General features: G+C 46.9%; 1 protein-coding gene across 2 annotated transcripts in view; it reads right to left on the reverse strand.

Annotated features, from left to right (window-relative positions):
• The window catches only part of LOC110521448 (single-stranded DNA-binding protein 3), a 125629-nt gene that overhangs the window by 15109 nt on the left and 84021 nt on the right, over positions 1–26499 (reverse strand). For both annotated transcript variants that reach the window (XM_036969341.2, XM_036969342.2), the window contains exons 5-9: positions 15921–16010; positions 4739–4822; positions 2601–2660; positions 2398–2464; positions 814–881 (exon numbers count right to left, since the gene is read on the reverse strand). In XM_036969341.2, coding sequence (XP_036825236.1) covers positions 814–881; positions 2398–2464; positions 2601–2660; positions 4739–4822; positions 15921–16010 — 369 coding nt within the window. The remainder of the gene's footprint in view (positions 1–813; positions 882–2397; positions 2465–2600; positions 2661–4738; positions 4823–15920; positions 16011–26499) is intronic.

A 26499-nucleotide genomic window follows, 5' to 3' on the forward strand; every position in this document is an offset into this window, starting at 1 on the left:
TCATCATGGCAAAGACACGGAGAAATGCATATGATGTAGTTTTCAAGTTGTAGGCGATCGATCTGGCTGTTGGAAAAGGAAATAGAGCTGCTGACAGCGTGGAGCATTGTCAAAAAATCCACTATCATCAACGGGTTTCGAAAGGCTGGACTGCTGCGTGTTGAAGGGGCAGCATGAGCTCAGCGGGGAATTTGCCTCCGGATGAAAGTGACGAGAGCGACAATGAAAACGATCCAACATCGGATGAAGCAATTCTGAGACTATTCAACTCCGACACCAAAGGAGATGACTTCAGTGGTTTCAGAGCACAGGAGGAGGAAGATAGTGACCAATGACTTTCTTGGTAGGCTACTGTTTACTGCTATTTTTTTATTTTTTGTTACAAGCCGTGTTTCGTTTAAAAGCCTATTTATTTTTGTTACAAGCCGTGTTTAGTTTAAAAGCCTATTTATTTTTGTTACAAGCCGTGTTTCGTTTAAAGGCTGTGTAAAGTTCATTTGTTTCAATGTACCGGTAGGCACCTGCGGCTTATAGACATGTGCGGCTTATTTATGTACAAAATACATATTTTTTTTAAATTCAGTGGGTGCGGTTTATATTCAGGTGCGCTTAAATAGTCCAGAAATTACGGTATACATTTTTAATTGAGCTTTTCCAGATATAAATACTTTAGGTTGGGACAGACATTAGTGAATAAGTAGCGATGAAAGCCACCTTGTGTGTTTAGTGTGTTATGCTGTAAATGGACATGGGGATCATGGATAGAGGGGTGGAGCAGCAGAGTTTAGGGGGAGTCATGGTGTCTGCCTGTACCTGTGGGCCCATGCCACCCATCCCTCTGGGGGGATTCATCCGCATCGGGCCGCCCATGTTTGGATGTCCTGGAGGAGGGATGATCGAGAGGAAGTCCGTCAGCATTGGACAATTTCAGACCAAATACATTCTACAAGCACATATCCCTAAAGCTGCAATATGCAATGTTAGTTATAGATCTGTCATTTTCATTGAAAGCAAATCTAAGAAGCAGTAGATCTGTTCTGTGTGTCCAATTTCTATGCTTCCCGTTCTTAAGCTCCGTTTTTGCGTATTTTACTTTGGGTTTTGTACACCAGCTTCAAACAGCTGAACATACAACATACAAAACATATTTTACAGCGGTTTAGATGGTTTTGCTTGTTTTGTCACAGAAACTATTGGAATTTTTGCAACCAGGAAATGGCGGAGTGATTTCTGCATATTGCACCTTTAAAGGGATATTGCACCTTTAAAGGGATACTGTGGGATTCTGTATTTAACTCCTTTTTGGGGGTAGGCACAAAACTACCTTTATACTTCCATAAATGTTATCTTCAGACGAGTCCTGTGACATTTGGAGAACCCCATTGTGATCGTAAGAATCTCCCCTTTCGCCTCCCGGGTGGCGCAGTGGTTAAGGGCGCTGTACTGCAGCGCCAGCTGTGCCATCAGAGACTCTGAGTTCGCGCCCAGGCTCTGTCGTGAACGGCCGCGACCGGGAGGTCCGTGGGGCAACGCACAATTGGCCTAGCGTCGCCCGTGTTAGGGAGCGGTTGGCCGGTAGGGATGTCCTTGTCTCATCGTGCACCAGCGACTCCTGTGGCGGGCCGGGTGCAGTGCGCGCTAACCAAGGTTGCCAGGTGCACGGTGTTTCCTCCGACACATTGGTGCGGCTGACTTCCGGGTTGGATGCGCACTGTGTTAAGAAGCAGTGCGGCTTGGTTGGGTTGTGTATCGGAGGACGCATTACTTTCAACCTTCGTCTCTCCCAAGCCGGTACGGGAGTTGTAGCGATGAGACAAGATAGTAGCTACTAAAACAATTGGATACCACGAAATTGGGGAGAAAACGGGGTAAAATTCAAAATAAATAGAGAATCTCCCCTTTCCACAGTGGAGTCACATTAGTTTGTAGCCCAAATGCAACTAACAGAAGTTGGCACATCGACGGTACCGACGTCAGACAAGTCCCCTGACACTTGGGAGGGCCGTAGAGCAAAACTGAGAACACCATCGTGAGAGTGTCCTCTTTCCATAGAGTGGTAATGGTTTCTAGGTCAAACTGTTCAGACGCTACAGACGTTTTCGTAAGAAGACCGATTTTTGGATATCTCATGGTCTGACAAACACCATTCTAGCTCTGCCACCTTGTTATGTCATTTAGATTGATGCAGTGGTGTGTCAATCGACTCTAGGGGGTTGAGGTGTTTTCTACCCAGAGGCAGATGAATATGCAGTACATACCCCTTTCTATCACGAAAGCAATGATGTCCGATGATAAGAAAAACAGTGTTCGTTGTGGCAGTTTCACCAAGTACTGATTCCAGCTTTAAGCTAATAGATATTACACGTTACAAAATGAATAGAAGTGTGAGGTGTTTACCCTGTGGTCTGGTGGGGTCCAGGCTGTTTGGCAGGAGAGGCTGTGACCCTGGGACTCCCACAGGGGGCTGAGAGACAAAGGGTAAGAGACAGAGGAACATTAGCACAGAGCATTCAACTCCCTGACAATGTACTACTCACATATAAGACACATACTTCTAGTAGAGAACACCTTTTTTTGGGGGGGGGGGGGGGGTACTTTACCTGATTTGGCATGCGGAGTGAGGGGCGAGGTCCACCTGGGTACCTTGGGGACATGAAAGGCTGCGGGGAGGAGGACAGATGTCAACGTCAGTCTTATCCATCATGTTACTGTACGACTTTCAGCTGTCAGCAGGGGGAACCATTGTGCTGGAGAAAGTGAGCTTTGTTTGCATTCTACACAAGGCAAAGGTTGTGTCTGAACAACAGTCTGAACAATAGTCCTCAGATGCTGAAGACTAATAGAACAGAATAGAACAGGGGAAATACAGAGGGAAGATAAAGAGATAGGGGGGGAAGAGATGGAGAGAGAGAAAGGTGGAGTAGAGGATGGGCGTGGGTGATGTCAGCATGTTGAATGAGGGAACTGTAGAGGATGAGGGATGAGGATGGGAGGGTGTGTGCAGGAGGGTAGTGGAAGAATACACATCTATATTGGTTTTTACACACGCACACACCCCCACACACACAAACACAACTGACTGTATTGATCAATTGTCCAACAGAGCTACCAGACAACATTTTGACAGTGTGATAGAACAACAGAAAATATCTCAGTGTATCTAAAGGTGTCAACATGCTTCAGTTCGGCTGGCGCCTAGCCGAGTTGTGCTCGCATACTCCTTTAAAAAGACCTTGGCTTGAAGAACAAGAAAAAAGCAGCAATAGTACCGTTTGTCCCATTTTAAGACACCGTAGCCAGTATACCCTTCCACAAAATAGTCTGACTTAATCTAAGATAATTCAAGAAATCTGTCATTAATTTTGATGTTTTTGCCAAGGAGATCTTAGATGCGCAATTTGACATCTAAATAAGGTGTTTGGTTCAGTATATCTCAAGTGAGAAAACATGCAGGAGTACATTCAAGAATTCCTACTGTTGAATAATGTCCGATGAGGGGGCGTAGACTTCGGCTACTGACTTCAGCTTGCCTCGAGAAAAAAATCCAAGACGTCACAAAATGTTGTCATAATATGTGCATGGACTGTTCTGAACTGTTTAGGCTGAGAAGTATTCGGACGCCTTTGTCTAAAAAATACTTTCATTAATCAAGGGAAAACAAAATATAATAATGATTAAGAACGCAACTAACCAGTGTTATTGACAATGACATAACACACAAATTATCATGCTATGAGAGATGTGTACGGTCAGGCGAAACATGACGCCATGACAACACAGAAACAGGCTTTCAGAGCCAATTAAACACAAGGTACTACTTGGTCGAAGGGAGACGAGGCCAGCTGGAGGACAGGTTAAGTAATGACCAGGCCCTGGAGGGAAAGACTGCTATTTCCCCTTCACCCTCTATCGCTCTCCCTCTATCCCTTCCCCTTCTCCCTCCATCTAGCTGTCCTTAATTCTCTCCCCCCCTCTCCCTTCTCTCTCCCCTCTCCAATCCCTCTCTCCTCTCTCCCATCTCTCTCTCCTCTCTCCCATCTCTCTCTCCTCTCTCTCTCTCCTCGCTCCCATCCCTCTCTCCTCTCTCCCATCCCTCTCTCCTCTCTCCCATCCCTCTCTCCTCTCTCCCATCCCTCTCTCCTCTCTCCCATCCCTCTCTCCCCCTCTGCTTTTGTCTAAGCCAAGTTGTGGTGAGTTTGTGTGTGAGCGCTCCACAGTGCAATATTAATGGGACATGAATGGGATATTGATGGGATATGGGATAGTGAGTGCCGGGGTCAGGGAGAGGAGAGAGCATGCCTGCTCTGCTCAGCCTTGCCAGATGCACCCCCACTCTTCCTCTATTCTCTACAGCTGGGCCAACACAGCTGAATTATTTATCCAATCTACAGCGTCATGGCCACTGTCTGTCCACAACTAGAGAGCAGGGCTGTTTGTATGGACATATGTTTTGGGGGGTGGGAGGTGGGTAGGGAGTGTGGGTGAGAGACAAAAAGAGACAGATAAGGAGTGAGGGAGTGCAAAAGAGGAAGAGACCGAGGGAGACAGAGGCCTCTCAGTGTGAGTGGACAGGCAGAGAGGAAGAGACCAAGGAAGACAGAGGCCTCTCAGTGTGAAGTGGTCAGGCAGAGATAGTGAGTGAGAAGTGAAAGAGGGAGTGCCTGCCTATGCAGCAAGAGGTGAGGGAGAGGGGGCAAAGCGTGTGTGAGAGAGAAGGGTGTGTGTGAGTGTGTCTTACCTGGCCATGAGGTCCCATCATGGGGTTGTTGGGGTTGTGTGGGGGTGGCTGTGCGTGGGGTGACGGCTGGGAGCCGGGAGGTCCCTTTAAGAGAGAAGAGAGAGGGAGATGAGTGACACAGTGAGGCTCGGAGGGCCATGGAGTTGAGCTAGCTTTAGGTGTTGATGCTCCCTCTACATCTAGCACACATAAAAACACCTGCCCAGGATAGAAGCACTACACAACCTCTGGCTCATGGATCAGCTGTGCTTTTAAACACACTAGACCACTATGGCTAACTGTTTAGAATTCATTCCTATTTCACTGCAGGTGTGTGTACTGTGTCTTTATTCATGAAATGTGTTAAAATAATCAACTTAAACTTAAATATAATATAATTTAATTAATCTCTTAGCAAGACAGTCATACTTAAGTAATTCCCAACTGACAGTGTAGAAAAGGAAATCTTACCACATACAGTAACTATGTACGTAAATACATTACATAAAACATCTAACCTCAGAAATATGTATACCTAGATAACCCATTAAGAAAGCACCTCCTGTTCTCACTTGAACACACCGTATGTAAACCCAATCATACAGAGGAGACCACACACGTTCACAGTCATGTGTTGTTTTATCAGCCAGTCTTTCAGAGCCTCCATGATGCCTGAAGCTCTCAGGTAACCATGCAGTAGCAGCATACCCCCCCCCCCCCCCCCACACACACAACGTGCACACCAGTCACGCATGCATACACACCCTGCTGCACTGCTGAAGCCTTCAGGTAATGTAGCAGACTGGTAATCCCCTAATCCTGCCATTTCAAATCTGCAACACCAGACACACACCTGTATGAGCACTAACTAAACACACACACACACACACACACACACACACACACACACACCTATTTCAACTGAATGTCTGCCCACGGGAGCAGAGACACTTATCTGTCTAACACACTACACATGTCTGCACCTGGCCAGGAGACAATCCTTCTATTTAACACATCTCACTAGAAGATCCAACCTGTCTGATGAAACCTAATTCCTACTAAATCAAACAAACTCTCTTCAGTTCCGACAGACCAAGCAGCAGCAGACACCAGCAGTATCTCCCCTTCTCCTGCTCAACCACCCTGAGAAGCCCTGGCACTGGGGAGAATGGTGGTGCGCTGACAGAGGGGAGAGCAGTGAAACAAAATTTACAAAAATTGAGCTTGAGAATGAAAATAAATAAAACCTCAACTCTAATGCATTCAACTACTTTTTTTTAGCAGTACAACAATGCTTCAGCCCTAAGAGGCAAGCAGCAAGACAACCAATGCTGACTTAGAGGTGTACAGTGTTAGAGGTATATGTACCCACTAAGTCATCATCGTCCTCCTCGGCCACCTCATGTACAGGCCTCTCCAAGTGAGTGCCGTGTTGATAAGGCACATAGCTATGGACTTATGAGGAGCTCTTGTGATTAAGTGTTTCCAGCGTGAGTTTAACATGAGGTTTTTACAAGTGTGTGTTGTATGTAAAACCCACTTACTATAGCAGCCTAATGCTTTCATTTACAATTCTAACCTAGAGAAGAGAAAAAATATGACATTTTTTAACAGTAACAAATATGACTGCAGCTGTAGAGTTCTGTATCTGAGTAAGTGTTATGAAAAAGACAGATGTCACAAGTCATGATAGTAGACTAGGTGAAAAATATGTCGATATATCGTTAAACAAGACAATTAACCCTAACTGCACCTGTAAGTGGCTCTAGATAAGAGCGTCTGCTAAATGACTAAAATGTCAAATGTAAATAGTAGCGTTGCGGCAATGGCTGAGCATGGGGCCGAGGTAGCTAGCAGCTTTTTGGATGGTGGTCAACACCAGCTGCACTACCTGGCCTCCCAGCAGTTTAAAGTGGTGGACTGTGTGTGTGTGTGTCTGTACGGGTGCGTCTGTACGGGGGAAGAAGGGGTTGGGGGGGTGGGGGTTAAATGAAGCAATTAATAAAATCATTTTCTACACAGCTAAGGAGATAACAGCTTGGCAGCGTACCACAAACCCATCAACAAAAGCCACCCAATGTACTCCCAGACTCACCCTCCCCAGATCTGCTTTAGGAACAACACAACAACTCTGCTGCTTTCCCTGAAAAGGCAGTAACTGAACACAGATTGGATGGCAATACTGAGCCAGTCATGTGTGTATGCATATACAGTACTTCTCCATCTCCACTAGAGGGCAGTGCAGATCTACCATAGACAGGCCCGAACACAAAAAGGCAAACTGAAACACAACAAACAAAGCCTGGTTGAACAACAGCACAACGCACACTCATTGTCATTCCTTTCTACATTCCAGCAGCAGTGCTACAGGCTCATGGCATGGCAACCTGTCAGCTCAGTGAGGAGAGACTGCCATGAGGGTTTGCTCCCCGAGGAGACTGAAGAATAGTGCGCTGATTTAGCGTGTTACTATGGTATGAAGCCGCGAGTCACTGTCGTGTATCTGTGATTCCTGCCACAGTGGTCAGGAATGTCAGTCTTCGTTTCAGTGGCAGACCTGGAATAGGCTCTGCAATGGTTGAACATAAACTAGAATCCTGAATCAACAGCTCAAGAGTCTTCGTCATTAGAATCCAAACCAGGTTTAGTTGAACCACTCATACAATATGCTACTGCCAGACTAGGCAACAGAGAGACAGTTGACAGCGTGAACAACAGACTGGGACTGGAGAGAGAGAAAGAGTTGGCCCAGGAATGCCAATACTCCTTTTCCAGTGGTTCTATTCACATATCACTTCTACCAGGCATTCTCAAACTTTAACCCATAGGATCCAGTCTAACCTTCTATCATAGAGACCAAGACATGTTCAAACACAATGGGTAGTCCATCAACCCAACAGAGTTCAAATCAAATCATAGAAAATATTATTAAAATCACATGCTTCGTAAACAACAGGTGTAGACAGTGAAATGCTTACTGGATGGCAGGGAACTCGACCCCAGTGATGTACTGGGCCTTACGCACTACTCTCTGTAGCGCCTTGCCAAACAGTAGCCATACCAAGTTCTGAAGAAACCAGTCAAGATGCTCTTAATGGTGCAACTGTAGAACTTTTTGAGGATTGGAGGGCCCATGCCAAATCTTTGCATCCTCCGGAGGGGGAAGAGGCGTTGTTGTGCCCTCTTCACGACTGCCTTGTGTGTGTGTGGACCATAATAGATCCAGAGTGATATGGACACAGAAGCTCTCGACCCGTTCCACTACAGCCCTGTTGATGTGAATGGTGGCGTGCTCGGCCCTCCATTTCCTGTTGTCCACAATCAGCTCCTAGTCATGTGTGAACAGGGAGTACAGGAGGGGACTAAGCATGCACCTCTGAGGGGCCCCCGTGTTGAGGGAAAGGGGGATATCTAGTCAGTTGTACAACCGAATGCATTCAACCAAAATGTGTCTTCCGCATTTACCCCAACCCCTCTGAATCAAGTAGCGTGGCAGATGTGTTGTTGCCTACCCTCACCACATGGGGAGGCTCGTCAGGAAGTCCAGGATCCAGTTGCAGAGGGAGGTGTTTAATCACAGGGTCCTTAGCTTAGTGATTAGCCTGGAGGGCACTACGGTGTTGAAAGCTGAGCTGTTGTCAGTGAACAGCATTCTCACATTGGTGTTCCTCTTGTCCAGGTGGGAAAGGGCAGAGTGGAGTGCGATAGTGGTTGCGTCATCTGTGGATGATTCTCTAGAACAGAGTAGCTACTACACCCAAGCTAGACATTATCACCTATCAGTACCTTGACTCTTAAGACTCACCTGACCAACAAACCCAGCCCCAGGCGACATAACTACGATACGCACCAACGGTGATCCAATTTTAGATGACAGTTAGCTAGCTGTCTCTGACTATGGAGAGACATTCCTGTAACAGTGCATATACTGTAGATTAGAAACCAGCTCTGTTCTATTTATGACCACGGTTTACTGCTTTAAGAATATGGCTTGAAATAACAATGGATTGAAATAGGAGCGGCAGGTAGCCTAGCAGTTACGAGCGTTGGGCCAGTAACCGAAAAGACTCTGGTTCCAATCCCTGAGCCGACTACGTGAAAAATCTGTTGTGCCCTTGAGCAAGGCACTGAACATGAATTGCTCTGGATAATTTTGAGGCTTCCGAGTGGAGCAGTGGTCTAAGCCACTGCATCTCAGTGTTAGAGGCATCACTACAGACCCTGGTTTGATTCCAGTCTGTATCACAGCCGTCCGTGATTGGGAGTCCCAATGTCGGCGCACAATTTGCCCAGTGTCGTTTGGCCGGCGTAGGCCTTCATTGTAAATAATAAAACTGACTTGCCTAGTTAAATAAAGGTTAAATATATATATATTTTTTAAATGTAAAACCTAATAATTTAACAATGTTTTCTGCTAACCTCACTGGGGTAGCCTGCTGTTACTGTGTACCAGCAGTCTCCTGGTCCTCCACTCTCCTAGTGTGCGTTGGGCCTGCCCTTCCCAGTGAAGTTTTGCCGTGAGGATTATTAAGCGGGCCGACCCTTGCTATATCAGGGAGAATCGCAGATCCGGGCCAGATGCCAACACACAGGCTTTGTGGTCCTCCTTCCCCAAACTCTCCCTCCTTCCTTCCCTTCCTCCCTCCCCTCCGCTGCAGGACCCTGATGTGAGCCCTGGCCTATGAGGTACAGATTAGGGGTGTCTCTCGGGCTGCTCTCGGGGCTACCCCATCAGTGCTGGGGTCACCTATGTTAATTACCCCTCTCCTCTGAATTTGGGAGGGATGCTGGAACACACACCACTCGCTACTATTGTACAAACACGCATATACAGCCATGTACAGGCACAACCACGTACACACACAGCCACATATACACACATGCACACGCACACACACTCATGCATAAACACACATTCATGCACGCACACACACAAACTCATGCACACACATACACAGCCATGCACACACACAGCCACGCACACACTCACAGCCAAGCACACCAGCACACAGCCAAGCACACCAACACACACGCACAGCCACGAACACACACACACACACACACACACACACACACACACACACACACACACACACAGCCTTGCACAAACACACACAGCCTTGCACACACACACACACACAGCCATGCACACGCTCACAGCCACGCACACACACAGCCACATACACGCACACACACACAGCCACGTATACACACACACACACACACACACACACACACACACACACACACACACACACACACACACACACAGCCTTGAACAAACACACACACACACACACAGCCATGCACACACACACACACACACGCACAGCCTTGCACACATACAGCCTTGCACACACATACACACACACAGCCATGCACAAGCACACATCCATGTACACGCACACACACACACACACGCACAGCCATGTACAGGCACAACCACGTACACACACACACACACACACACACACACACACAGCCACATATACACACATGCACACGCACACACACTCATGCATACACACACATTCATGCACGCACACACACAAACTCATGCACACACACACACAAACTCATGCACACACACACACAAACTCATGCACACACATACACAGCCATGCACACGCACAGCCTTGCACACATACAGCCTTGCACACACATACACACACACAGCCATGCACAAGCACACATCCATGTACACGCACACACACACACACACACGCACAGCCATGTACAGGCACAACCACGTACACACACACACACACAGCCACATATACACACATGCACACGCACACACACTCATGCATACACACACATTCATGCACGCACACACACAAACTCATGCACACACACACACACAAACTCATGCACACACATACACAGCCATGCACACACACAGCCATGCACACACACAGCCACACACACACTCACAGCCAAGCACACCAGCACACAGCCAATCACACCAACACACACGCACAGCCGCGAACACACACGTACACAGCCACACACACAGCCACGCACACAGCCACGCACAAGCACACACACACCACACACACATACACACACACACACAGCCTTGAACAAACACACACAGCCTTGCACACACACAGCCATGCACACGCTCACAGCCACGCACACACACAGCCACATACACACAGCCACGTACACACACAGCCACGTAGACAACCACGCACACACACAGCCATGCACACCAACACACATAGCCAAGCACACAAACACACACGCACACACACACACAGCCATGCACACACACACAGCCATGCACACACACACACACACACACACACAGCCATGCACACACACACACACAGCCACGCACACATAGCCATGCACGCACAGCCACGCACACACAGCCATGCACACATAGCCATGCACGCACAGCCACGCACACAGCCACGCACACACAGCCATGCACACACAGCCATGCACACACAGCCACGCACACACAGCCATGCACACGGACACAGCCACACACACAGCCACACACACAGCCACACACACACACACACACACACACACACACACACACACACACACACACACACAGCCATGCACACGCTCACAGCCACGCACACACACAGCCACATACACGCACACACAGCCACGTACACACACAGCCACGTAGACAACCACGCACACACACAGCCATGCACACCAACACACATAGCCAAGCACACGAACACGCACACACACACAGCCATGCAGACACACACACAGCCATGCACACACATACACACAGCCACGCACACACAAACACACACACACGGCCACGCACACACAGCCATGCACACGCACGCACACAATCATGCACACAGCCACGCAAAAGCACAGCAACGCACACAGCCACGCACACACAGCCACGCACACCGCCACACACACACACGCACTCATGCGCACAGCCACGCAAAAGCACACACAGCCATGCACAAGCAAACACACACACACACACACACATACACAGCCACACACACACACACACACAGCCTTGAACAAACACACACACACACAGCCATGCACACATACACAAACATACACAGCCACACACACAGACACACACCAGCACAGCCATGCACACGCACACAGCCACATACACGCACACACACACAGCCACGTACACGCACAGCCACATACACACACACAGCCATGCACACACACACCAACACACACACAGCCATGCACACCAACACACACGCACACACACAGCCATGCACACACACAGCCTTGCACACACACTCACACACACAGCCACACACACACACGCAGCCACGCACACACACACAGCCACGCACGCACAGCCACACGCAGCCATGCACACACAGCCATGCACAAGCACACACAGCCATGCACAAGCACACGCAGCCATGCACGCACACACACTGCCACTCACACACCCACACACACTGCCACTCACACACACACGCACTGCCACTCACACACACACATACACACAGCCTTGCACACACACACACACACACGCACACACACACAAACACTACCACTCACACACACACACAGCCATGCACACACACACACACACACACACACACACACACACACACAGCCTTGCACAAACACACACACGCACACAGACTTGAACCAACACACATGCACACACACAGCCTTGCACACACACACACACACACAGCCTTGCACACACACACACACACAGCCTTGCACACACACACACACACACACACACACAGCCTTGCACACACACACACACACACACACACAGCCATGCACGCACACACACACACACACACACGCACACGCAGCCACATACACACAGCCACACACACACAGCCACACACACACAGCCACACACACACAGCCACACACACACACACACAGCCACACAGCCACACACACACACACAGTACTGTACAACCTTGCAAGCACATGCAAAAACTTTTTAATACTTTTTCTTGTACTTTTTTCCCTGACAGAAAGAAACAGACAAGTCAGCTGAGGAGAGAGAGAAAGAAGCAGGAATATTGAGGAATGATGGGTGATGGTGTAAAAAGTGAGGAAGGTAGCTGAATCCTGCATGGAGGAGAGATTAGCAGAAGAAAGAGGGGGCAGAGGCAGAAGTCACTGTGTTGTTGTTGTGTGTGTGTGTGTGTGCGTGTGTGTGTGTGTGTGTGTGTGTGCGCGCGCTTGAGATGTTGAGAGAGTGAGACAGAGAGTGAGTAAGAGATAGAGAACAAAAGTGAATGAGAGAAAGATAGCAGGCACATGAAGGAGGGGGGAGAGGAGGAAGGTCATTAGTAAAGAGAAGACAGAGCTTGTCCATAACAGTGAAGGGGTTATCATTTTTCAGAACACACCACAGCTCTGCTGGAGAAACCTCTACAGAGGGCTAAGCTTGGATAACAAATACAGTAGTGGAAACAGAACACATGATTAGTAAGATCTGACTGTGCATAGACAACAGACTAAATGACTCCGAGGGGCAGTCTGTCAGAGAGCTCTGTCTGTGTGTGTGTGTGTGTGTGTGTGTGTGTGTGTGTGTGTGTGTGTGTGTGTGTGTGTGTGTGTGTCTACAGTACACCATTGTAAAACGATGCCAAGGGAATAACTGGTGTCATCTTTGCTCCATACTTTACTACTACACACTGACCCAGCGTGCTTGTGTGTGTGTGTGTGTGTGTGTGTGTGTGTGTGTGTGTGTGTGTGTAGGCTTTTGTTTCACCCCCCCTCCCCCACCCCACTCTCTTTTGCCTGACTGGCCGCTGAGCAGGGAGGCAATTGCTGCAGTGGAGAACAGTGGAGTAAGACTTCCCTTCTCTCACTCCCTCCCTCTACTTATCCATCTCTGCCTCTTCCTCCCTCTCTGCCCCATCTCTCCTCTCTCTCCCAGTCCCTCTCTTTCTCAGTCATTCCCTCATATCTGCCTCTTCTCTCTCTCCATCTTTCAGTCCCTCTCGGCCTCTTCTCTCTCTCCCTCTCCCCCCTCTGTCTGTCACACACGCTCATGGCTAACAGAAGACAGTACAACAGCCAGCCCCGCAAAAACACACACTGGACAAAAACCCACACACTGGACAAAAACCCACACACTGGACAAAAACCCACACACTGGACAAACACCCACACACTGGACAAACACCCACACACTGGACAAAAACCCACACACTGGACAAAAACCCACACACTGGACAAAAACCCACACACTGGACAAAAACCCACACACTGGACAAGAACCCACACACTGGACAAAAACCCACACACTGGACAAAAACCCACACACTGGACAAAAACCCACACACTGGACAAAACTGGAAACCATATTTGCAGTAGCTTCATGACATTTGATCAACAAGAGTATACAGTGCCTTGCGAAAGTATTCGGCCCCCTTGAACTTTGCGACCTTTTGCCACATTTCAGGCATCAAACATAAAGATATAAAACTGTATTTTTTTGTGAAGAATCAACAACAAGTGGGACACAATCATGAAGTGGAACGACATTTATTGGATATTTCAAACTTTTTTAACAAATCAAAAACTGAAAAATTGGGCGTGCAAAATTATTCAGCCCCTTTACTTTCAGTGCAGCAAACTCTCTCCAGAAGTTCAGTGAGGATCTCTGAATGATCCAATGTTGACCTAAATGACTAATGATGATAAATACAATCCACCTGTGTGTAATCAAGTCTCCGTATAAATGCACCTGCACTGTGATAGTCTCAGAGGTCCGTTAAAAGCGCAGAGAGCATCATGAAGAACAAGGAACACACCAGGCAGGTCCGAGATACTGTTGTGAAGAAGTTTAAAGCCGGATTTGGATACAAAAAGATTTCCCAAGCTTTAAACATCCCAAGGAGCACTGTGCAAGCGATAATATTGAAATGGAAGGAGTATCAGACCACTGCAAATCTACCAAGACCTGGCCGTCCCTCTAAACTTTCAGCTCATACAAGGAGAAGACTGATCAGAGATGCAGCCAAGAGGCCCATGATCACTCTGGATGAACTGCAGAGATCTACAGCTGAGGTGGGAGACTCTGTCCATAGGACAACAATCAGTCGTATATTGCACAAATCTGGCCTTTATGGAAGAGTGGCAAGAAGAAAGCCATTTCTTAAAGATATCCATAAAAAGTGTCGTTTAAAGTTTGCCACAAGCCACCTGGGAGACACACCAAACATGTGGAAGCAGGTGCTCTGGTCAGATGAAACCAAAATTGAACTTTTTGGCAACAATGCAAAACGTTATGTTTGGCGTAAAAGCAACACAGCTGAACACACCATCCCCACTGTCAAACATGGTGGTGGCAGCATCATGGTTTGGGCCTGCTTTTCTTCAGCAGGGACAGGGAAGGTGGTTAACATTGATGGGAAGATGGATGGAGCCAAATACAGGACCATTCTGGAAGAAAACCTGATGGAGTCTGCAAAAGACCTGAGACTGGGACGGAGATTTGTCTTCCAACAAGGCAATGATCCAAAACATAAAGCAAAATCTACAATGGAATGGTTCAAAAATAAACATATCCAGGTGTTAGAATGGCCAAGTCAAAGTCCAGACCTGAATCCAATCGAGAATCTGTGGAAAGAACTGAAAACTGCTGTTCACAAATGCTCTCATCCAACCTCACTGAGCTCGAGCTGTTTTGCAAGGAGGAATGGGAAAACATTTCAGTCTCTCGATGTGCAAAACTGATAGAGACATACCCCAAGCGACTTACAGCTGTAATCGCAGCAAAAGGTGGCGCTACAAAGTATTAACTTAATGGGGGCTGAATAATTTTGCACGCCCAATTTTTCAGTTTTTGATTTGTTTAAAAAGTTTGAAATATCCAATATATGTCATTCCACTTCATGATTGTGTCCCACTTGTTGTTGATTCTTCACAAAAAAATAGAGTTTTATATCTTTATGTTTGAAGCCTGAAATGTGGCAAAAGGTCGCAAAGTTCAAGGGGGCCGAATACTTTCGCAAGGCACTGTATTTTCAGGATACAGTATGTTTAAACGACGGTGTGTGTGTAGTCAGATAGGGTGCGCACCCCCATCATCAGGTGACCTCCCTAGCTTCCCAGACAGCCATCAGACAGCAGTGATGACAGGAGGAATTAGCAGAGTAACACAACCCAGAGAAAAACCTCCCTCCCATCCCAACCTCCCTGTCCCTGGCCAGCCAGACCTAGTCTACTGCAAGCGAGCGAGAGATCTTACTTGAAAGAAGCCCGGGGGCATGGGTCCACCAGGCATGCCATCGTTGGGGGGCATGTTACCCATCACCGGACTAGGGGCAGCAGCTGCACTCTGCAAAACACAAAGTAAACACACACACACTCTTAGTACTCTGAAACAAACACGCACACACAAGTCATTCACACTCACTACTCAGAACAACACATATCTTATACATTATACTACACACAAAGGCAATTAAATAAATCTGTCCCTTCACAATAGAGTCTGATGTAGCCTAGTCTCCACTGCTCGGGGTTGTATTCCACATGAGGAAAGATGTGGATTGTTTTGGGTGGTTTTGGCGTTTTCAGACAGAAGAAATGGGTGGAGTGTAAGGCGTAACATTATCTGCAACCTGACCGTCTGGCTCAGATTGCTTCTTCTTCGCTGCATTCAGACCATATTAAAAAGACAAGCATCTGTCTCTCTTTATGAATTTGTAAACATTTATGCTGAGTAGAAATACAAAATAAATGAAATATATGTTGTGTGTGCTTTTGTTTGTGTTTGGCTAGCTGTGGTGAAATCTCTCCTAAGCAGGGGGTTGAGCCCCCTCCCCCAAGGTATGTAAGGCAGTGGCTGAGTCTGTTGTATGTTTCTCAGGCTGTCTATTCACCAGGCAGCACCCAGTGAAGGGGATTACACAGCTGCCCAGAGCCCTCTCCTCCCCTCTCACCCCATGTAACCAGACCCCCCCAGCCATCACAGTGCAAACAGCCCCTCCATCCCTAACCCGCTCGGCCCAGACACTCACTAACGGGCCCTGGGGCCACAGGGCAGGCTGTGTGTGTGTGCAACACACACACACACACACACACACACACACACTCACTAAGCGGATAAAAAAAGCTTGATGTGATTGTAAGATAATGGTAGTGGGAAGGTATTTTCATTACATATAGTTGAACCAGTTGCCAGGGAACAGAGGCTATGTAGTTACTGCTTTATTCAGTAGACAAAGAAAATATAGTGACTGCATAAGTGGTGGATTATAAATGTCTTCAAATAGCTTCAAACCTGCCCTATCTGGGCGAGGACCAACTGCTGACCATTTAGTTACCGCTCAACGACTTCTAGTGCATACTATGTATGGGAGGCAGCAGTGTGAATGCTTGGTCATGGAGAGGGGGAGAGGGGATAAAAGAGAGGAGAGAGGGGGAGAGGAAAGAGTGTGACTAAGGGAGGGATGTGATGATAGGAGTGAGGGGAGAGAAAAGAAGAGTTGGAGAGGAGAGAGAGGAGAGTGAGGGGGAGAACAGAATGAATGGAGAGGGCAGAGGGGAGGTGAGTGAGTGATGAGAGGTGGTTAACTGGGTTTGTCAGCATGTACAGTATTTAGTCAATGGCAGCTGTTTGTCCAGTACAGTGGAGCCACCATGTTGGCTGATTGAAAATGGAACCCAAGGCCACACTACTACCATCATGTTAGTTTTTTACGATTGCTTACACACTAAAATTGAACTTTTCCCACGAATAGCAAAACCTTACACTCAAGGAGCAAAACACAAGACTAGATTTTCACAACTGTAAGCACATTGTCAGCTTCACACTATTTGCAAAACATTACACACAGTGATTTGCAAAACACTAAACACACTTGTATACATCAGACACAGAGGTATATCATTATGTCAATTCCTTGCAATTCCAAAGCACTGACTGTCAAATTACCACACCTATGAGCCAATCTGTTAAACACAGCCATCAGGTGCACAAACACATGACTGCTAAATTGTAGACACACCAATCAGGTTTAAGCACTATAAAAATGCAGCAGGTAGGTTCACCTGCCTTCAACCAAAATGGAAGGAGTCAGAAGAAGAGTGAGGGTGAGAGGAGGGGTACACAGAGGAGGAGAAGGAGTACACAGAGGAGGAGAAGGAGTACACAGAGGAGGAGGTAGAGGAAGAGGCAGAGGCTGAGCCAGAGGCCGAGGAAGACCTGAAGCAGGAAGAGAACGTGCACAAAGAAGAAGAGGACCAAACTTATCAAATGACATTCGTGCAACACTAGTGGACCATGTTGTGACCACGGATTGACGCTGAGGGAGGCTGGACTGAGAGTTCAGCCAAATCTTAGCAGATATACAGTGGCATCTGTCATAAGGACTTTTCGACAGGAAAACAGGTAAAGGAAGATCTGTCAACAGTTACAGTAATCAGCTGCTTATTGTCTGCACCATATCAGCACTTGTGATACCCCTTCCTGTGACATTGTACAGTAAGTTACATGTATTATTCTCCACATAGGATTGAGGGTCGGGAACGACAAGGAGGAAGGGGGCCCATATTCACGCAAGAACAAGAGAGAGAGATAATAAACATGGTTTTGGCCAATAATGCTATCAGGCTCAGAGAACTACAAGCCAACATTATCAGTGACCATGCCATTTTCAATAATGTCCATCAGGTCTCTGTCAACACTGGCACGCATCCTGAAAAGACGTCAGGTTCAAATGAAACAAAGAGATCTTCTGTTGAATCTGACAATTAATCTTAATGGTTGTACAGTCGTCTCAAATAAAACTGTGAAGGACCTCAGCGTTACTCTGGACCCTGATCTCTCTTTTGAAGAACATATCAAGACCATTTCAAGGACAGCTTTTTTCCATCTACGTAACATTGCAAAAATCAGAAACTTTCTGTCCAAAAATGATGCAGAAAAATGAATCCATGCTTGTCACTTCTAGGTTAGACTACTGCAATGCTCTACTTTCCGGCTACCCGGATTAAGCACTAAATAAGCTTCAGTTAGTGCTAAATACGGCTGCTAGAATCCTGACTAGAACCAACAATTTTTATCATATTATTCCAGTGCTAGCCTCTCTACACTGGCTTCCTGTCAAGGCAAGGGCTGATTTCAAGGTTTTACTGCTAACCTACAAAGCATTACATGGGCTTGCTCCTACCTATCTCTCTGATTTGGTCCTGCCGTACATACCTACACGTACGCTACGGTCACAAGACGCAGGCCTCCTAATTGTCCCTAGAATTTCTAAGCAAACAGCTGGAGGCAGGGCTTTCTCCTATAGAGCTCCATTTTTATGGAATGGTCTGCCGACCCATGTAAGAGACGCAAACTCGGTCTCAACCTTTATGTCTTTACTGAAGACTCATCTCTTCAGTGGGTCATATGATTGAGTGTAGTCTGGCCCAGGAGTGGGAAGGTGAACGGAGAGGCTCTGGAGCAACTACACTCAATCATATGACCCGCCCTTGCTGTCTCTGCCTGGCCGGTTCCCCTCTTTCCACTGGGATTCTCTGCCTCTAACCCTATTACAGGGGCTGAGTCACTGGCTTACTGGGGCTCTTTCATACCGTCCCTGGGAGGGGTGCGTCACTTGAGTGGGTTGAGTCACTGATGTGATCTTCCTGTCTGGGTTGGCGCCCCCCTTGGGTTGTGCCGTGGCGGAGATCTTTGTGGGCTATACTCGGCCTTGTCTCAGGATGGTAAGTTGGTGGTTGAAGATATCCCTCTAGTGGTGTGGGGGCTGTGCTTTGGCAAAGTGGGTGGGGTTATATCCTTCCTGTTTGGCCCTGTCCGGGGGTGTCCTCGGATGGGGCCACAGTGTGTCCTGACCCCTCCTGTCTCAGCCTCCAGTATTTATGCTGCAGTAGTTTATGTGTCGGGGGGCTAGGGTCAGTTTGTTATATCTGGAGTACTTCTCCTGTCCTATTCGGTTTCCTGTGTGAATTTTTCTTTCTTTCTCTCTCTCTCGGAGGACCTGAGCCCTAGGACAATGCCGCTGGACTACCTGACATGATGACTCCTTGCTGTCCCCAGTCCACCTGGCCGTGCTGCTGCTCCAGTTTCAACTGTTCTGCCTTATTATTATTATTATTATTATTATTATTATTATTATTATTATTATTATTATTGGACCATGCTGGTCATTTATGAACATTTGAACATCTTGGCCATGTTCTGTTATAATCTCCACCCGGCACAGCCAGAAGAGGACTGGCCACCCCACATAGCCTGGTTCCTCTCTAGGTTTCTTCCTAGGTTTTGGCCTTTCTAGGGAGTTTTTCCTAGCCACCGTGCTTCTACACCTGCATTGCTTGCTGTTTGGGGTTTTAGGCTGGGTATCTGTACAGCACTTTGAGATATCAGCTGATGTACGAAGGGCTATATAAATAAATTTGATTTGAAACAACTTTATCGAGTGCCTTTTTAGCAGAATTCAGAGAGGGTCAAACGGCTGCGGCATGAGTATGTGGAGGTTTGTATTGTTCACTTTAGCACTGTGATGTTGCATACTGCACACATTACTTTTCTACATTGACTGTATACTAGACCTATCCTGAACTACACAATCTTATCTTTCACTGTATTTCAGGGAGTTTTGCAGATGGATGCTGAGGAAATCCTGCATGAATTCATATATATTGATGAGGCAGGGTTCAACCTCACAAAAGCAAGAAGGAGAGGCAGAAATATCCTTGGCCACAGGGCTATAATAAATGTCCCAGGGCAACGTGGGGGTAACATCACCCTTTGCTCTGCCATTTCACAGCAGGGGGTTGTCCTCCGTCATGCCAAAATGGGCCCTTACAACACACCTCACATTCTCCTTTTTTTTGGACCGATTGCACCACATCGTCACAGCAGGTAATGAAATGCACCAGATGCAATACACGGTCATCTGGGACAATGTGTCATTCCACCGCTCTGCTTTGTTCCAGAACTGGTTTCAACACCATCCACAGTTGACAGAACTATACCTTCCACCACACACTCAGTTTCTAAACCCTATCAAAGAGTTTTTCTCTGCATGGCGGTGGCTGGTTTACGATCTCCAGCCCCAGGCTCAGGAACCCCTCACCCTCATTCAGGCCAAGGAGGACGCCTGTGACCAAGTCGACGCCGCAGCTGTGCAAGGATGGATTCGACATTCAAGACGGTTCTTCCCGCGTTGTCTTGCTAATGACGATATTGCTTGTGATGTTGATGAAATTCTCTGGCCAGATCCAGCTAGACGAAGAGGTAATGTATAGTATGTTTACTGTAGTATTTTCTGTACAATATCGGCAGTTTTTTTTCAGATGATTGTTTGTTTGTTGTTATTTACTGTAATTGTAACCTGTACTGGATACAGTATTTTACGTTTGTCTGTTTGCTGAGCTAACAGTGTTATGCACACTACTGTAGTAGCATGAAAACTGAGACATGTTATGTTGTGATTCTCCATGTTGACATGCTGACTGATTTGGGTATATGGAGAGAAATAAATGATCATTTCCTCAGTCTGCAGCATTGGTCTTGTGTAGTGTTTGTATAGTTGCACTTTCTCTGTGTACTTCATTTACAGTACTCTAATCCCTGACAATTAGACTTGCTAAAAGTGTTTTAGGTTAGCAACAGCAGTGTGTAACTGGTTCAAAAAGATTGAAGTCTTATGAAATGTGTGTGTTTCGTATGGTAACAAAATATTATTTTTATGAAGTCGTGTATGGTTTTGACAAGTGTTCCATTTTGCAAATTATCTGAAGTGTTGTGCTACTTTGTAGGGTTGTGCTAATTGTGTGTAGTGTTTTGACAAACCGGGCCCTGTTTTCAAAATTGTGCTTAAACAATTGAAAATGCTAAACGAATGCTAGAAAGCCATCAGAAACACACACAGCAGCCCTCAGCATGTTAAACATGTACGACTGAGCGAGGGCTGAGCCAGTGGAAGATCAAGGGAGAGACAGACTGGACTAAACAAAAACAGGTATAATGGAGGCACATAGGAATAAAGAATTTTCACTGGTGACCCCAAATAAACTACTGGTAGTTGTATGTCCAGTCAGTTGAGGATACTGTGGATAGAGGATATTCACACACAGAGGCAGACAGTGGCGAGTCTGTCTGAGCAGAGAGAATTACAAGCGGGCTCATCTGCATAATCTGCAGTGTGATCAGAGGCATTCTGGGTAGCTGTGCTGACCGCAGGCGGCCAGTTGGTCAGTAGAAGCTGACATGGACTGGTCAGGGTAGGGAGGAGGAGAGAGGAAGAGGGGAGGGGATGAGGAGGAGAGGAGGGGTACATGTTTGTGAAGCACACAGCCAGTCAGCCAGCCAGCCAGCGATGTTCCACTGCACTCCCAGGTAAAGCAGCAAAAGGCCTGTTCTCCTTGTTGCCATGACAACACCAACCTCAGCTCTCTCTCTCCAGTGCCCATTAAAACCCTCAGGCCGTCAATCATCAGCCTGGCCAGGGAGCAAGAGAGAGCGAGCAAGAGAGAGCGAGAGAGAGCGCGATGTAGTTTAAAGGAGCCTGTGGCTTTTGATAGCTGGTCTGTTAGCCACCTCTATCTCCCCCTCTCTCAATCTCTCAAACACACAAACGGATACACAAAATCCCCACAGTATTGAACCCTTTACACACCATTGTCTCTGCTCCTTCTCTCTCCTGTATTTATGCAGCAGCAGCACTATGCCCTGCTTACGCTCCCATCCCTCCCTCCTAGCCATCAATAATAAAGTTTATGATGTTGTCTTCCAGTGGGTCTGTATATCTCCTAAGAAGGAACACACAACCAACCCAAACCCATTGATTGTTCTGTGAGCACTCTGAAGTAATTAGCTACTGCTTTTTTAATTATCAGTATCACTTGCTGCCTAGCTGGACATGAGACAGTGAGTGAGCGCTGCAATCTGCCCCATTGATCTGGACATCGGTTCCAGGGGGGTAATGGATCCAGTCTTATCTGCTCCGAGACAAGCAGGGCAACACTGATCACCTGCTGGCTGGCCACAACACACACAGACACAGACCGCCAGACTCCTGCAGACACACACACTGCTCTGCACATATCCAGGAGTGGATTTAGCCACTCGGCTAAGCCTACAATATCCACCAATGCTATGGCTTTTCTATTTCTGCTACTGGAACAATATGAATATCAGAGCTGGAGCTGGAGATGGACAGCAGAGTGGAGTTAATTCCTGGTAAGACGCTGAGGTTTATGGGGGATGGGAGGATTCAGAAAGAAATACATCTGGAGCTGATGAGCAGGTGGGAGAGGCTCCAGACAGGTTGGAATCAATTCATTTCGGAAAGATGGTGCTGCGTGTGTGTGTGTGTACACAGTCATACACTCAGCCAGTGGTGGGACTGTAGTAGTCAGTAGATCAGAGTGGAGCTGGCAGACAGACGGCTTGGCCATGCATCTGCCTGGGACTGGGACTGGGGTTGGAAAGCCTCAGTCGATCTCCATGACAAACCACTGCATTCATGGCCACGCGACTGCTGCCTGTCATCACTGCCCCTCCCTCTCCTCCTCTCTCCTCCTGTCCTCAGACCCAGCTTGAACTGCTCCAATAACTCTGTCACTGAAGTCAGCTCTATAAAGATTAGCTGGAGAGGCTGGAATGCGTAATCAGGGCTGCTGGCTTACAGATGTGCCCTTTAATCAATTGGAGAGAGAGCAGCATGGCGCAGGAACCTGACTCCAAACATGACTACATGGGAAAGCCCTCCATGACAAGTGGAGAAAGGAGGCCGGCTCGGCACACCGCTTGCTTTCCTCCCACTGATCCGGCAGCTGTTGTGTCAATCAGGAAAATGAATTATCAGTAAACAAATCTTCCAGGGAGGGAAGAAGGAACCCCCTTGCCGCCCTGATCTACCACCATGACCAAGCCAATCCTCAGACCCCTCCCAACCACACACACATCTGCCTCGGCAGCATCCCACATCAGGGCCCCTGGAGCATCTGACAGCCCTGTGAGATGTCAGCCCAGGAGGAGGACTCTTGGCTGGGGGACTGTCTCCACTCAACACCCATCTTGCCCCAGACCCCCTGCTTTGGCTCCTGCTGCTTAACAATCTCCCCATCACAGGCACACGGAGGCAGATATAATACCTGGCCGACACTTGTGCTGAGAGCAGACCAACACATACAATAACCATCAGTGTGTCAGCATTCATCAGTGTCTGGCTAATGTTTGCGCAGTAGTGGAAGAGCCTAACTAGCAGTTAGTTTATACAGTGGGGCAAAAAAAGTATTTAGTCAGCCACCGATTGTGCAAGTTCTCCCACTTAAAAAGATGAGAGAGGCCTGTAATTTTCATCATAGGTACACTTCAACTATGACAGACAAAATGAGAAAAAAAATCCAGAAGATCACATTGTAGGATTTTTTATGAATTTATTTGCAAATTATGGTGGAAAATAAGTATTTGGTCACCTACAAACAAGCAAGATTTCTGGCTCTCACAGACCTGTAACTTCTTCTTTAAGAGGCTCCTCTGTCCTCCACTCGTTACATGTATTAATGGCACCTGTTTGAACTTGTTATCAGACACCTGTCCACAACCTCAAACAGTCACACTCCAAACTCCACTATGGCCAAGACCAAAGAGCTGTCAAAGGACACCAGAAACAAAATTGTAGACCTGCACCAGGCTGGGAAGACTGAATCTGCAATAGGTAAGCAGCTTGGTTTGAAGAAATCAACTGTGGGAGCAATTATTAGGAAATGGAAGACATTCAAGACGATAATAATCTCCTTCGATCTGGGGCTCCACGCAAGATCTCACCCCGTGAGGTCAAAATGATCACAAGAACGGTGAGCAAAAATCCCAGAACCACACGGGGGGACCTAGTGAATGACCTGCAGAGAGCTGGGACCAAAGTAACAAAGCCTACCATCAGTAACACACTACGCCGCCAGGGACTCAAATCCTGCAGTGCCAGACATGTCCCCCTGCTTAAGCCAGTACATGTCCAGGCCCATCTGAAGTTTGCTAGAGAGCATTTGGATGATCCAGAAGAAGATTGGGAGAATGTCATATGGTCAGATGAAACCAAAATATAACTTTTTGGTAAAAACTCAACTCGTCGTGTTTGGAGGACAAAGAATGCTGAGTTGCATTCAAAGAACACCATACCTACTGTGAAGCATGGGGGTGGAAACATCATGCTTTGGGGCTGTTTTTCTGCAAAGGGACCAGGACGAGTGATTCGTGTAAAGGAAAGAATGAATGGGGCCATGTATCGTGAGATTTTGAGTGAAAACCTCCTTCCATCACCAAAGGCATTGAAGATGAAATGTGGCTGGGTCATTCAGCATGACAATGATCCCAAACACACCGCCCAGGCAACGAAGGAGTGGCTTCGTAAGAAGCATTTCAAGGTCCTGGAGTGGCCTAGCCAGTCTCCAGATCTCCATAGAAAATCTTTGGAGGGAGTTGAAAGTCCGTGTTGCCCAGCAACAGCCCCAAAACATCACTGCTCTAGAGGAGATCTGTATGGAGGAATGGGTCAAAATACCAGCAACAGTGTATGAAAACCTTGTGAAGACTTACAGAAAACGTTTGACCTCTGTCATTGCCAACAAAGGGTATATAACACCAAATACTTATTTTCCACCATAATTTGCAAATAAATTCATAAAAAATCCTACAATGTGATTTTCTGGAATTTTTTTCTCATTTTGTCTGTCATAGTTGAAGTGTACCTATGATGAAAATTACAGGCCTCTCTCATCTTTTTAAGTGGGAGAACTTGCACAATTGGTGGCTGACTAAATACTTTTTTGCCCCACTGTACATGAGGTTGTAGTGTGTGTGTGTGTGTGTTTGTTCTTGATAGGGTTAACGTGTGACAGACTCTCTGGGGATGTGTGTGTGCCCCCATTACAGGTATAAAAACAACAAACACACCTCTCTCCATTCTCCCTGCGTTGGCGTTTAGAGAGCAAGGAGCAGCTACTTACCTGAGCCTTTCTGTCTGTCGGGGTTAAATTACAACTAAATTAAACTGACACAAAACCGCGTGAGAGGGATGCAACATCAGTCCGGATGCACAGGGCTGTGGAGGCCTTTATTGGCCGCGTCAGATGTTAATAACCAGTGGTGAGGATACCCTTCTGTTTATTTCACTGACCCCGTTCCACTGGTCCCCCCTGCTGGCCTGCTCTTTAATTACTGAGAGGAGAGGACACTGAACCCTGCCCACATACACACAGCTACAAAACATCACATTTAGGAGCACCAGGAAAGAATGTTTGAAATAGATTGGGATATACCCTATATTGGCCCTTTACGTATTCTAGCTACTTCTGAAGTACATGTTGTACCCTAGATACTTAACTTCTTGGTGACAGGGGGCAGTATTTTCATGTCTGGATTAAATGCATGCCCAAATTCAACTGCCTGTCTCTCATCCCCATTAGATAAGATATGCATATTATTAGTTATTTATATATTATTAGTTATATTAGTTATCATATTATTAGTTATTATTATCAGTGATAAAAAACACTCTGAAGTTTCTAAAACTGTTTGAATCATGTCTGTGAGTATAACATAACTTATTTAGCAGGCGAAACCCCGAGGACAAATCATTCAGATTTTTTTTGGTTTTGAGGTCACTCTCTTTTCAATGGGTTTTCATTGGGAATCCAGATTTCTAAGGGACCTTCTTGCAGTACCTACCGCTTCCACTGGATGTCACCAGTCTTTAGAAATTGGTTGAGGTTTTTCCTTTGTGTAATGAAGAAGTAGCCCTGTTCAGAACGCGGGTCACTTGTAGTGTACTGTTAGATAGAGGAGCGTGACCAGAAAGCTA

The sequence above is a fragment of the Oncorhynchus mykiss genome, chromosome 4 (genome assembly GCF_057628025.1).
Source record: "Oncorhynchus mykiss isolate SJ-2025 chromosome 4, ASM5762802v1, whole genome shotgun sequence".
NCBI classification, from domain to species: domain Eukaryota; kingdom Metazoa; phylum Chordata; class Actinopteri; order Salmoniformes; family Salmonidae; genus Oncorhynchus; species Oncorhynchus mykiss.